The following is a 15956-nucleotide window of genomic DNA, read 5'->3' on the forward strand; positions in this document are numbered from 1 at the left end:
AAGGTTATATAGCGCAATGTTGAGATGTCTTTGAAAATCATTCAGTCTGCCCAAGATGGCATTGTTTCCTCTTATGATGGATTCTGGAAGGAAGAGGCGGATCCAGGTCATTTGAACGCAGAAGAGACGTCACATTTGGAGAGGTAGGGAAGGAAGGAAAGGAGAAGAGAGAACGCTATTAAACAGTGCCCCCTCATGTCTCGACAGTAAATTACACTCATGCAAACCTTTAGGTTGTTCCCCAAGAACACGTGTGTGACACATTCATATTTGGATAACTATGAAAACCTAGTGTTTATAAAAAATTTAAATTAAAGGACAAATGGATGAACTCCAATGGGTAACACTTTGCATTTATTCTGCACTTGTAAGGCAACAGATAAAAGCATAATCTTTACCCAGGCTTTTGACAAATAATCTTTCACATTCAATATTAATACTGTATGATCCTTTACTTTATATGAGCCCCCATGTTATTGTGTGTTTGTGCCACAACAGGACTAATAGATTCACTTTGTCCTCCATTCATCAATTCATTATTTCCCATGAACCTTTTATACCAGACCAGATTAGACTCACTAATTAACCTAACAAAACATTTCTTGGGCCTTGTTTCCTCTCTTATGCCCACTGCAGGCAGGTTGGACACAACCCCTATGACCCTTAATTGGATGAAGTGGGTTTCAGAATGTGATCGTATTTTATGTAACATGTTTTTGTGGTGTGGGAGAAAGTCTAGCATATCCAAGATTCAGTTCCATGTTCCTGAGAGCAGCATTAACTGCTGTGATACTCCACACTATTTCAGAAAGCTTAAATTCACTATATGTTTAAATGGTCTTCATTAACATAGGACTTTTAGAAACATGCACATACTTCAAATTCTTTTTGCTGAATTTGATATATATATATATACTAGCAAAATATATATATATATATATACACAGACACATATATATACATAAATATTTACATATCTACATATATACACATCTACATATATATACACATATATATACAGTACATATCTACACACACACACACACACATATATATATATATATACTGTATATATATATATATATATATATATATATATATATCTCTAGACATACATACATAGATAGATTGACACATATATATATATACATATCTACATATATATATATATGTAATTGTGTTGTCATTGTTATGAGTGTTGCTGTCATATATATATATATATATATATATAGCAAAATACCCGCGCTTCGCAGCGGAGAAGTAGTGTGTTAAAGAGGTTATGTAACCATATATATACATAAACATATATACATATATATACATATCTACATATATACACATCCACATATACATATATATATATATATACACATATACAAATTTACATATCTACATATATATATATATAGATACAAATATAGACATACATATATACATACATACATTCACATATATATATATATATATATATATATATATATATATATATATATATATATATATATACTCTATATATACATATCTACTTATTGGCTCCTGTATTTAGGATATAGCGGGTTGGATAATGGATGGATAGACATCTGTATGCATAGCCCTATTTGCCCGTTTTCGTTTTTTTTCTTTCTTCAGTAATATTTCAGTAAACCCGGAGCTTGTCAGTTCAAATCGTGGTACTGACACCACTGTGTGACCCTGAGGAAGTCACTTCACCTGCCTGTGCTGCAAAAAACAAAAGTAATGTAACAAATTGTACCTCAGATGTTGCAAGTTGCTGGAATAAAGGCATAAGTAAAATAGATAAATATGTATTATACACATAGGAACTATTCATTTATTTTCAGTTAAGTCATCTGCAGCAAACTTTTATAAATGAGGGTTTCTTATTTTTAGATAGTGCAAACTGTTTCTTCTTCATTGACGTTTTCTCTTGGAGAGGTTTTTTCATTTCATTGAAAATTAAAGCAGCAGCTGCCAAAATATGTAGCTTTCTTATTAATTTTTCAACATTGTGTAAAATAAATTTATAAAGTAACATAAAAGGTTTAAATACTGGTTATCCTTTTACACTAAAATATTACTAAAGAGATACAAAAAAAGTAAAATGGATATGTTCTTTTTCTTTAAGGAGATTAAATATTACTGAAGAAAGAAAAAAAAAATAAAACAGCCAAATGGGGCTATGCATACGAACTTAAAAGGTTTAAATAAAACAGAAATATATATTTTATTTTTACTTGCTTAACTTGTGGAGGGTGTATCCTGTAGCAAAGCCCTAACTTTTTTTGTGAAAGCCCGTTTCAGTCAATAAGTCTTAAAAAAAGGTGTAAAGATATTGACAATAAGCTAAGCAAACCCTGGAAGACATGGAATCGTTTAAATCAAGTATCATTACATCTTCCTTTCTTAAAGAGAAGTAAGGCAGTACTTATAAGCTTACATATTTATATATAGACATACATATATATATATATATATATATATATATATATATATATATCCGAAGCTGTGCAAGCACACTCTTGAGAATGCAACGTATAGTTGTACATGAGAAAAGCAATCTTGCCTCAAATGAATGGCAACCTTTTGTAGGTCTATGAACTTAATTTAAACTTTAGGTTTACACGGTGCTTTCTTTCTGAAGTACCTGCACTCATGAATATGTCTGTATGTGTCAGTCGGTCAAATCCACGCGCTTCGCACCGGCGAAGTACCGCTTTTAAATTTTTATTAAGAAGAAAAGAAAACCTTTTTAAATTGAGGGAAAATATAGTAATAAGTTTGTTAAGGATCTGTTTTTTTGTGAAGCTGCCTTCACTCGAGTGATCACTTCGACCTGACTTGCTGGCCAACTATAAGCATTACCTGGTAGGTAACCACCCATACAATCAGATTGTGAATCAGACTACGAATGCCGTGAATGTAATTACCCCGATCTACATGTTGTCAAATAAACGAACCACATGCCGTGGCGCAATTTTAGGGGCTTTGCCTGTAGCGCTGACGACCAAGGTTCGATTCCCGTAAGGGAGTGAAGTGAGTGGCTGGTTACCTACCAGGTAGCGCTTATGGTTGGCCAGCAAGTGAGGTAACATCAGCCACGGTGCCTTCAGTTGTGAGAAGCAGATCATAGAATGATTGAAAATAGTTTACTGTCAAATAATGCAAAGAGTACGCGACACGTCTTTCCCCCTTATTCTTGGCTCATCAGGCGTACACACTCACTGCACTCGCTTACGGTAATCGAACCTCGGACGTCAGCGCTAGAGGGGCTTCGCAGCGGTGAAGTATTGCTTTTAAATTTTAATTAAGAAGAAAAGTTAACCTTTTTAAATTAAGTCTTAAAAAGAGGTGTAAAGATATTGACAATAAGCTACGCAAACCCACCAAGAAATGCAATCGTTTAAATCAAGGCACGAGTCGAAAAACACCATCCCATAATATTAGTTAACGATTAACACATTTCTATATGTATTGTAAGCATACAATACAACTGATAATATGTTGTGCTTATTTATCTGGTGTACCGACATTTTTGCGCGGTTAACGTCTGAAATCTAATGTGGTTTGTGCCCTTCAGAATGAAAACAGTTTGCATTTACCTTTTTAGTAAAAGGCGAGCTTTTAAGCCTGAGAAATCACCCCGTAAATGCACACATTTAATTGCACAAGTGTTAATATGTATGCTTACACAGTATTAAAAGACACTCAAAAATTAACGTCATTTACCTTCGTTCCCGCGTTTGACTCGTTCTGTAAATCTCTTCCTTGTTTTTAGTTCACGTGATTACGTAGGTGGCGTGATGATGCGATACGTGACTCCGCCTCCTCCATTAGAGTATATGGACAAAAAACAGGTTCCAGTTATGACCATTACGCGTAGAATTTCGAAATGAAACCTGCCTAACTTTTGTAAGTAAGTTGTAAGGAATGAGCCTGCCAAATTTCAGCCTTCCACCTACACGGGAAGTTCGAGAATTAGTGATGAGTGAGTGAGTGAGTCAGTCAGTCAGTCAGTGAGTCAGTGAGGGCTTTGCCTTTTATTAATATGTATAGATATATATATATATATATATATATATATATATATACAGTAATCCCTCCTCCATCGCGGGGGTTGCGTTCCAGAGCCACCCGCGAAATAAGTAAATCCGCGAAGTAGAAACCATATGTTTATATGGTTATTTTTATATTGTCATGCTTGGGTCACAGATTTGTGCAGAAACACAGGAGGTTGTAGAGAGACAGGAACGTTATTCAAACACTGCAAACAAACATGTGTCTCTTTTTCAAAAGTTTAAACTGTGCTCCATGACAAGACAGAGATGACAGTTCAGTCTCACAATTAAAAGAATGCAAACATATCTTCCTCTTCAAAGGAGCAAACAAATCAATAGGGCTGTTTGGCTTGTAAGTATGCGAAGCACCGCGGCACAAAGCTGTTGAAGGCGGCAGCTCACACCCCCTCCGTCAGGAGCAGAGAGAAAGAGAGAGAGAGACAGTTAAAAAAATCAATACGTGCCCTTTGAGCTTTTAAGTATGCGAAGCACCGTGCAGCATACTTAAAAGCTGCACACAGAAGGTAGCAACATGAAGATAATCTTTCAGCATTTTTAGACGAGCGTCCGTATCGTCTAGGTGTGCGAACAGCCCCCCTGCTTACACCCCCTACGTCAGGATCACAGATAGTCAGCACAAGAGAGAGAGAAAGAAAAGTAAGTTGGGTAGCTTCTCAGCCATCTGCCAATAGCGTCCCTTGTATGAAATCAACTGGGCAAACCAACTGAGGAAGCATGTACCAGAAATTAAAAGACCCATTGTCCTCAGAAACCCGCGAAGCAGCGAAAAATCCGCGATATATATTTAAATATGCTTACATATAAAATCCGCGATGGAGTGAAGCTGCGAAAGGCGAAGCACGATATAGCAAGGGATTACTGTATATATATATATAGGGCGGCACGGTGGCGCAGTGGTAGCGCTGCTGCCTCGCAGTTAGGGGACCCGGGTTCGCTTCCCGGGTCCACCCTGCGTGGAGTTTGCATGTTCTCCCCGTGTCTGCGTGGGTTTCCTCCGGGCGCTCCGGTTTCCTCCCACAGTCCAAAGACATGCAGGTTAGGTGGATTGGTGATTCTAAATTGGCCCTAGTGTGTGCTTGGTGTGTGGGTGTGTTTGTGTGTGTCCTGCGGTGGGTTGGCACCCTGCCCGGGATTGGTTCCCTGCCTTGTGCCCTGTGTTGGCTGGGATTGGCTCCAGCAGACCCCCGTGACCCTGTGTTCGGATTCAGCGGGTTGGAAAATGGATGGATGGATAGATATATATATATATATATATATATATATATATACACAGTGATCCCTCGCTATATCGCGCTTCGCCTTTCGCGGCTTCACTCCATCGCGGATTTTATATGTAAGCATATTTAAATATATATCGCGGATTTTTCGCTGCTTCGCGGATTTCTGCGGACAATGGGTCTTTTAATTTCTGGTACATGCTTCCTCAGTTGGTTTGCCCAGTTGATTTCATACAAGGGACGCTATTGGCAGATGGCTGAGAAGCTACCCAGCTTACTTTTCTCTCTCTCTCTCGCGCTGACTTTTTCTGATCCTGACGTAGGGGGATTGAGCAGGGGGGCTGTTCGCACACCTAGACGATACGGACGCTCTTCTAAAAATGCTGAAAGAATATCTTCACGTTGCTACCTTCTGTGTGCAGCTTTTAAGTATGCTGCACGGTGCTTCGCATACTTAAAAGCTCAAAGGGCACGTATTGATTTTTTTAACTGTCTCTCTCTCTCTCTCTGCTCCTGACGGAGGGGGTGTGAGCTGCCGCCTTCAACAGCTTTGTGCCGCGGTGCTTCGCATACTTAAAAGCCAAACAGCCCTATTGATTTGTTTGCTCCTTTGAAGAGGAAGATATGTTTGCATTCTTTTAATTGTGAGACTGAACTGTCATCTCTGTCTTGTCATGGAGCACAGTTTAAACTTTTGAAAAAGAGACAAATGTTTGTTTGCAGTGTTTGAATAACGTTCCTGTCTCTCTACAACCTCCTGTGTTTCTGCGCAAATCTGTGACCCAAGCATGACAATATAAAAATAACCATATAAACATATGGTTTCTACTTCGCGGATTTTCTTATTTCGCGGGTGGCTCTGGAACGCAACCCCCGCGATGGAGGAGGGATTACTGTACATATATACAGTATAAACACTTTAATAAAAAGTTAATGATCTTTGTATTTTTTTTTCCTTATTTAGGACGATAACCTTTGTTCAGAGAAACAAATGGCAACAGCAACATTGGAAGCAAAGAATCAGACTGATGTCGAGGTAAAGTTGGTCAACCCAAAACATCCATCTCCATTTCTGTGAAAGGGTAAAAATGTTAAATCTGAGGCCATGTGCTAGTCAACATTGCACAGCTCATACTAGTTTATACTAGCTGTCCTAGCTGGCTCCACCCAAAAAAGAATGATAAAATGTACAGTACATTGCATGCTTAAAATAAATAAAAAGCAGACCTTGCACTTATGACTTTCTCATCATGGCAGCAAGATGTATTTTTCTGTAGTATTATTTAGCATGTAGTGCTTCTGAGTTTATTAAGTACTTACAAAAACTTATTATGAAATTAAGTATACGATTTACAGACATAGAGGACATTTGAAGCAAGAGTAATAATTTTGTTAATAGTTCAGTGATTATATTGAAGGTACCACAGTCATAATGTACTATTTGATCCCATAGAGACAAATGAGAGTTGAGTGGCACACATGCCCTTCTTGTCACTGGGTAACACTCCTGGCATATCAACATTAAGTGTCCAAACCCCTCTCACTCCTACTTTCTTATAATACTTTTGTTATTCCACCTCAAAGCATGAATCTCATCACAAAGGGGGGCATTTGCTTGCTTATTATTTGCTCTGAGCAAAATGAAATGTGATCTGTTTGTTTGTCATATAATGAGTATTCAAAAAAGAGATAACTGATTTTTGATATGATCAAAATATCATAGTAAAGAGTTATTGAGCAGGAAACGTACAAATCTTGTTCTTTTTCAATACAGTATAATAATTCTCAGTAACTAACTGGTCAACTAAATGGGCATTCACAATTGGTTATCGCGTGATGCCCGAACAGACAGACAGGCAAAAATCCAGCCTTATATAGAATAAGATATAAAGTAAGATACATCGTATGTAAATAAACAGGAGTGCCATTTTTTCTGGGCAGTTCTTATAAAGCTCACTATTGATCTGTTACTGCCATCTAGCAGACATGTGGTGCTATTAATTTAGTATTACTTCAGTAACCGACTTTGTATATCACAACATTATTTGAAATTTATTTTATTTAGCCATAAAATGTGAAATTACAGTGGTCTTCGATTTGAGGATATCTTTGAAAATCATCAATATCATACATAACATAGTTTTCCAATTTTGAATTACTCTTTCTATTTTCTCATTTGTCATTGGATGGTATCTTGACATTAAACTAGGATTAAATTAAAAGTCTAACTCAAAACAAAAGCTCTGCCAAGAATGACAAATTGAGGTATATGACCATACAGATATTGAAAAGGCATGCAGCAGGAATGTTTTTGTAGTGAATAGTTTAGCAAATTCTTCAGCAGAGTTTATTAATGTCACAAAATGCACTGGTTTCAAAAAAACAATCTGCAAGTACTAGGATGGTGGCAAAACTTTGAGATGGGAATATGCTTGTAATAAAGTCCACAAGGAGATGTCCCTGTGGTCTGTGTGATAAAAACAAAAGTTGAAGATTAAGGCACATAAGGCAAGCTGGTACCATATTCATGATTATTCTAATTATTATATTTTTTTACTTTTGAGTGATGAATATTCAATTATAGAGCATAAAGAGCATTTCAGTAAAGAAAGTAAGTCAGTCCTTATTTTCAAACTCTCCTGCATTCTGTAGTTGCAGGTGCTTGACAATATATATGTTTTAATAATTCTTCTTCTTCTTTAGTCCTTTACAACATGCATTTGCAAAATACAATATTTGTGTTTTAACTGCATCTTTTATTTCAAAAAGTATTCAGCTGCTAATCATGTATAAATTTCAATAGTGTACAGTACATTTGTGTGACCAAATGTATTTTGCATCTTATTGATGATAGTAAATGAATTAGGCTTTAGATAACTCTTGTCTTGTGCCATGACCCTGTACTTCAACTGGACAAAAACTGACTAAGCACTGTACAATAGTGTTCACTACGGAGGTACTATATAAAATGTTTTTTTCATTCCCAACCTTTGTGCCCTTATAAAATGGACAACTGAATCAACATTTACTTCTAAAATGCACCCAGGGACTAAAGGCCATGCCCTGCCCTGACACACTACAGAAATAAAACCTCTATAGTCTTTTTTTTCTGTTATTTATACTACAAGGCCATGTGAAATTTCCCATGTTCTTACATATCCATGTATCTGTTTGTTTTCAGGTTTCACTAGAAAAATGTAATCCTACAACTATTTTAAAGTTACATTTGCAGCAAATTGGGGCTGGGTAGCAACTGGTTTGGTTATTGGGTTTTTACCCAAGAACATTTGATGATCTGGCACGGCATAGTAATCTATCTAATAATGGTAGCTGTACATAATAATAATAATTTACACTGGCAAAACATAAGATTGAAAGAAAAAACTTTTTTCATCAACTTTTCAAGCTTGAAGTAACAATATAAAAATAAAAGTAATTCCATAACAGTAAGGTTTCACAAGAGGAATTCCAATACAATAAAATAACAATCAAGCATATTAATTCATTTTGTTCTGTGGATGCATTTTTATTACTCAACCATCAAATGGAATTTTCAATTATTTCTTCACATTCCAACTCATCACCTTTAACTAAGTTTTGCATTTAAGAGTATATCATTAAACAGGGTTATTGCAATAAAATGTAATTGCATGCAGTTTTACTTGATGTGTTGAGATGAAGTAAGGCTCAGTAACATTACTGAACGTTTAAAAGATTAGTTAATTTACAGTGTCAATTATTTTCTGTGATTGGCTGTACATTTTCTAGATAATGCCTCAGACACAAGTTCTTAACTTGTCACAGACAATTTAATATGGTGATAATATACTTCCATAGGACACAATTATTAATCTACACTGATAACGTTAACGTGACTGCCAGGTTAGAGCAGCTAGGGAAATGCCCTGCAGCTGCAGCCCTGCATGTAAGGAACAGACTGAAAAGAGCTGGAATTAATTCTTTTTACACAACATGGTTTATTGCTTTAAGGATTGAGATATAAAAATGGAACAGTGTGAGGATTTCGTACTTAAGGCAGCTACTAACCATATTTTAAAATACGATTGAAAAACACCCATCTATTTAATACCTTTAAACTGTTATTCTAAAGTACACATTGCATTTAGTGTTCTGTTACTTTATTGCTGCATACCAAGAGTAGAGCTTTCTGAAGCATTCAGCTGGAAAATCCACATTTACATCCATTATATGAAGACCATTATAGTCTCACTCTAACCTTTTGAGGAACTGGATGCAATTTACATAGAGAATACTTTAAGAGCTTGAAAATATACCTGCAGGTGTAGGGAGCATGGGGTGACACACAACTTTCAACACAAAACAGTAATTGAGGGTGGAAAGCCAAATGGCTTAGGTTTAGAAATTCAGACCATGAAATCAGGAACATTAAACAGTCAGTCGTTAAACTATTAGATAAATGGCCATATCAAAAATTAAAACTGAGAATGCACAGGAATCATAGAACTAAAATTCACAATTCTTTAATATTTCTTTTTGCCTTTTCTAGCATACAATTCTAGATTTAATAAAATTCAAATAAGAAGTGAGGGGCTGTTATTCCAGTTATTCCAGTTCAATACAGAAAAATAAAAAGGAATAAAAATACAAAATTAACCTTATTTTGAGTTTCATTTTTTAATAAAGAGCTTGCAGCAAAACAACTCAGCAACAATGCTCTTGTCCAGTGTTTCTTAAACATCTCTAATTGGGTCCATCTGAGTCGACAATTAAAAATGAAGCGAATAAGAAAGGGTCACAAGCAGTTTGTGTAAAGCCCCACCATGAGTTTCCACATGCATGGCTGAAACAAACCCCCCACAGATGATATGTGGTTGCAGTTGTCCAAAGGGACGGGACTATGATCGGCTGCAATTCTCTAAAAGGAAAAAAATAGAGAAAGGGGAACTTTAACTCCCACCACTTTTAAAGCGGCAGTTGCGGGTTGCAAGGAAAAGTAATAATCAAAACTGGGTTGTGGGAAAAAAAGTTTAAGAACCACTGCTGTTGTCTGTTATAGTTTAGCCCAATATTCAGCAGTTGGTCTTCTAATCTCATCTGTTTCATTGTTTCCAAACTACCATAATGGCCCTTCTTCCTATATATATACATTATCATAATAGTGTAATTTTAAATAACTAAATAGGAACAGTGCACACCTGAAGGCCCCAAAACTGTACATCTGTTCTCTAATATAAAGTTGGAGACACTGTCACCATTATAACTATAATATGTTGAGATAGAGGCGTGCTTTGGCATATTCTTTGTTTTTGTTATTTAAAATATGTTTTTTCCTTGTTCTTTAGTTTGCTAACATACTCATGGCACTGGTGATTGCTGATATAATACATGTGTCAACATAATGTTTCATACATAAGAATATGGAGTGGGGTCTTTTTGTCAGATCTTTGCCCTGTTAAAAGTACTACGGTTGGGGGAGGTTTGGGGAAAGATTCTTTGAATATAGCTGTATTCTGTAAGGTATGGAAATATTCCAGGGAAAAACAAACTTTTTAGTGGGAAACAACTATCACACTGAGAACAAGGAACAATTCAACATTAAAGATAAAAAGAAAATAATGTCTTATCCAGTTAGGAGGGAGAAAAGTCTAGACTGAAAAGAATTCAGAAAAACTTACTTTTAAGAGGAACAGATTCCTATGTGAGGGATGACAGAAAATAAAAAAGTCACTTCTTAATACAAAACACAATTAGAGAACTAATTGGAGGTGAGTTAACTAATCTGTCTTCTAACTTTCATATTTCTCATTTAATGAGTTTCAGTTTCCTCTTAGATCTAATCCACACTAACACGGATAAATCTGAAGATGCATATTTTTAATTTGGTTTGTCCTTCCATCTGCACTCAAATGGCATTTTCTATCGCTATCTAATAACGTTCTTTCAAATCGAACTATCTGTCACCAAAAACAAATCCTTTCAAAAATGCTCGTCAAAGTGTATAAAGTGTGACAGGGGCAAACAGAGCTTTTCTAAATGTAACATGGCACTGACTTCAGTCCAGTTTTGTCCTGATCATGTCCTGTGGGGATAGTGGTGAACTTTAAATTGTCAGAATCAGTTAATGAGAATGGTGCCCTGAAATATCTGAATATTTAGGTTTGGGTACCATTTACTAGTTAGTAACTTCTCTATGCTGACCAAGATGTCCACTTTGATGTTTCACATATTCTTTGTTTTTTCCTTTCTTTTTGCATTTCAGTTTACTTCAGGTTGGCTCTATGAACAAACCTCAAAACTGGCTGACAAATTTTGTATGCCCAATTAATGCCCCAATATTTGATGAAAACCTTTAAAATGGAATTTTTCAAATACATCCATGTTCGTGTGATTTAAGCTTTGAAATTTAGGTTAAAAAGGTTTACCATTTGTCAACCTAGCTGAAAACTTTTACAGAATGAATGAAATTTAATCTTTGCTACTCAAAAAATGTTTGGTTTGTTCATAGTCACATGACGGATGTGTACCTGTAATAACAGTGATCCAAATGAAGGAAAGTTTTACAGATAATTTGTATTTCTCATTACACCATTTTATTTGTCCTAACTGTGTTCAGAAATCAATAGAGCTGTATTAATATAATGAGTGCTTTATTCATCCTGTGTTTCTTCACACCCAGAATAACGCCAAGGATGCCACAGGTTCAAACATTGGATCAAATATCAGACATTGTTTCAAAGAATCATATATCAAAAATAGTATCATATCAGTGATCAGCAACCTCAAAATGGCATACAACGACACTCCACATGCCTATATTACTGATCCATATCTTTTGGAAGATTTTATGAAAAAGAGTAACTTTTACCCCTTGTATTCCATTAGGGAGTGAACTCTTGGGGTTGCTTGATGTGGCCTGTACAGCGTCAAGAACTTCTGATCATTTTTACTGAAGACACCTGTTGGTTTAGTCTTTATTATAAGGATATTATTTCCTGCACAAAACATGTTGCAGAAATGGTCCACAAATGAGTTTTTCGGGTCTAGAGGGCCAAATTCTGGGGTGGGGTTGGGCAGGCACACGCTTGATGATTTGAAAAACAAGATATAAAGACAAGTTGAACCGTATATATTTGTGGGTTTATCTTGTACTAGTGAGTCAGGAGGCGCTGGACTTTATAATGCATTTTATTGATCATTTCAGATTATCCATAGCATTCCTGATAATACTTGTAAGAGGAACTGTATCTGACAAATCTGACTTGTCAGTGGTCAAGTTACCTATTCAGTGTTTAAAGAAATAATAGCCATTAATCTACATCATTTGTATGTCAATTAAATAATGGCTTTACCAGAGTAAGAAGAACGGACAATTAGTTTGCTCTCATTACTTAAGGCTTGCAATACACTGTAATGGCAATATACAGTATAAAACAATACAAACCTTTATTTAGTGAAAATGTGCTACAATACTGCTAGTATTGATGTAGTGCGTAAGTAACAATCATGATGCCTGCTCTGCACACCTTGATCTGTATACTGAAATGAATACCAAGATATTTCTCTGTGCCATTCCGCTCAACACCAAGTGCATAATCATATTATTACATTTTGTGAGTAACAGTATGAGCACTAATATAATCTGCTCATTAACCATTTACTTTAGCAAAATCCTTGAGCAAAACAAAGCAGCATTAGTTTAAGTTTATTGTCACATGTACAGAGCACTTCTATGTCTAATCAACATGCTATATATCGCCACAATCTGGCATCTTGATCAGTGAATATAACTAGTCCAACGTGAAAGTCTATCTAAAAGTGATTTGTCCCAAAAAATAACCTGAGCAATTTCAGAGATTTTGAGAAGTTGTTGATACAGTGATGAAAATCTTAAACGTCTAACCATTGTTCGTGTTGTGAAAGTGTTGGTAGATTACATGCTATTGAATTTTCTTTTTGCTGGGTATGTCATATGTGGAAGCAAGCAGCAAGTAAAGTCTTTCATTTGATCAGATACCAGCAGATTGCTGGAAACCAGCATTGTTTTTCTGACACCAATTACACAACCGTTCTTCGTGATTACTCTGCAGTTTTTGACTAGCACAAAACACAATATGAAAGGGGCCTAATGAATTAAATCTCAGACTATCAAAAAGGGACAAACAGCTTTTAGAATAAATAAAGTACTGTTGTACAATCATTGTGCTCAATTTATTAGCCCATTGTTCCCTCAACTGTATTATCTTAACAAGCTTCCAGCACTCTCTATAAGATTCCATCAACTTCCCAACTCACTGTAGTGAGTAGTCTAGTAGACTACAAAAGTAACACTTCATTGTGCTGGTACAGAAAGCATTACATTAAATTGAAAATAAACATCCATCCATCCATCCATTATCCAACCCGCTATATCCTAACTATAGGGTCACGGGGGTCTGCTGGAGCCAATGAAAATAAACATTTCTATTATTTTTCTATCTGTTTCACAGAATCCACAAGGTCCACCATGGCAGAAACCTGATATTTTAAACTCTCCAGAAGATCCGAAAACACTACCAGAAAATCTGGACACCAAAAAGGAAATGGAAAAGAACTGATGCACAATAGGAAGAAACCATCTGTAGATATCGTCAGAATTTTACATTGGGAGCACTCAGTCTGTTATGCTGTCATTTACATTCACCACATTCACATTAAAAATGTAGCTACACATCAGCGCATGACCCTACCTTTTTCTTCTCAAACTGCACACTTCTTCAACCCCTTTACATTTTACAACCTAACCATTTTAAAGAGGACTCACCCTTGTGAAAATGAAATATTGTATCTTTATGTATTTTATTGGAATAAATCACTTTTACAAAGTCTAGATGATTTGGAAACCTTTTGCCAATGTGTTTTGTGTTTTTTTTTGTTATTATAGTGTGGATGAGAGCAGAAAAATGGACTTTACATATTTTTTACTTTATATTCTTTTTAATTCAGTCGGGAGTAACATTTTACAAAATTGTTCTGAAAAACTAACAGGTTTACTCTATCTTGGTGGAATGTTAAGGATGCATCTCACTCCAACATTATATTGTTTAATGGTAGTATATAATAAATTAATTCATAGACTTTTTTGTATATATTTTGAGCTTGTATTGTATCACCCCTTATTCATGAAATGAATATGTCAATGTTTTATACAACTTTGTACCCCTTATCCAAATACTTGAAGAAATGCACATATTAAATTCCATTGAATGGATCTTGATGACAGTGAATTGAAAATATGCTGCTCTGTAACTCCTTTGTGATCATTTCAAAGAAAAGTGGCTCTTCAAACTTCTCAACTGTTTGACCTGTTTAGCATGTTTATATTCTGTTACTCCCCTAAACCTTTTCTATTTGGAAAGTTAATTCTTATGCATTCTCTTTACACCTGGCATTAACATCCATTATGTAGCCAGATAACAGCCTACCAGATTACATTTACATCTGGCATTATAATGCGTCTCCAGGGTCCGGGTTTTGTCCAAATTCAAAATCCAAGGTCACCTTTCCTAATAATCAGCTTTTGCATTTACACTGGTTTTAAAAATGGTCATATCTGTATCTGACCACATGTGCAGGTGTCCTGGGTGATATGTTTACAATCCAAGCCCATGTGCATTTATATATGGTATTTACTTGTCATGTGCTATCCTGACATGTTAATGCCTTATGTAAAGAGGGACTACAGGTATCATCATAGAATCATGGGAATATAATAAGTTCATTTGACTTTAATTTTTGGCAAATTAGTTATTTTCATATAGGTGTTTTCTTCCTTCGTCTAGCAGTTAAGAATATGTTCTATTTCCAGACTCAATAACTCTTGTTTTAAATACATCAATGCAAATATTTTGGGAAAAAATAGTCTATTAACAGTATAATAATGCTGCTAGTAGACTTTTCTAATGCTAAAAGACTGAAGAATATAAGACCCTTTGATTTTCAGGTGAACTCAAGCTGTCATCACCTACCTACATACCTAAATACAAAAATAATAATAATAAAAAAAAAAAAGAAAATAAGGTGAACATGAACATAATCGTTTTATAACAGTTGAATGTACTATAATAGTACTATAATAATTTTGTCCACACTTTCCATTTGCATCACAGTTTATAACTTCTTCTTCTTTCAGCTGCTCCCACTAGGGTTTGCCACAGCAGATCATCTTCTTGCATATCTTTCTGTCCTCTGCGTCTTGTTCTGTTACACCCATCACCTGCATGTCCTCTCTCACCACATCCATAAACCTTTGCTTAGGCCTTCCTCTTTTCCTCTTCCCTGGAAGCTCTATCCTTAGCATCCTTCTCCCAATATACCCAGCATCTCTCCTCTGCACATGTCCAAACCAACGCAATCCTCTCTGACTTTGTGTCCCAACCGTCCAACCTGAGCTGACCCTCTAATGTACTCATTTCTAATCCTATCCATCCTCGTCACATCCAGTGCAAATCTTAGCATCTTTAACTTTGCCACCTCCAGCTCTGTCTCCTGCTTTCTGGTCAGTGCCACCGTCTCCAACCCATATAACATAGCTGGTCTCACTACCGTCCTGTAGACCTTCCCTTTCACTCTTGCTGATACCCGTCTGTCACAAATTACTCCTGACACTCTTCTCCACCCATTCCACCCTGCCTGCACTTTCTTT

At 35.9% G+C, this 15956-nt stretch overlaps 1 protein-coding gene across 1 annotated transcript in view; it reads left to right on the forward strand.

The window, feature by feature from the left end:
* luzp2 (leucine zipper protein 2) overlaps window positions 1-14159 on the forward strand; it is a 709194-nt gene extending 695035 nt beyond the window's left edge. The window contains exons 11-12 of the mRNA XM_028794214.2: window positions 6258-6329; window positions 13762-14159. Coding sequence (XP_028650047.1) covers window positions 6258-6329; window positions 13762-13869 — 180 coding nt within the window. The 3' untranslated portion in view covers window positions 13870-14159. The remainder of the gene's footprint in view (window positions 1-6257; window positions 6330-13761) is intronic.
* The last annotated feature ends 1797 nt before the right edge of the window (window positions 14160-15956 follow it).

Source organism: Erpetoichthys calabaricus, chromosome 2, assembly GCF_900747795.2.
Source record: "Erpetoichthys calabaricus chromosome 2, fErpCal1.3, whole genome shotgun sequence".
Lineage (NCBI taxonomy): Eukaryota > Metazoa > Chordata > Cladistia > Polypteriformes > Polypteridae > Erpetoichthys > Erpetoichthys calabaricus.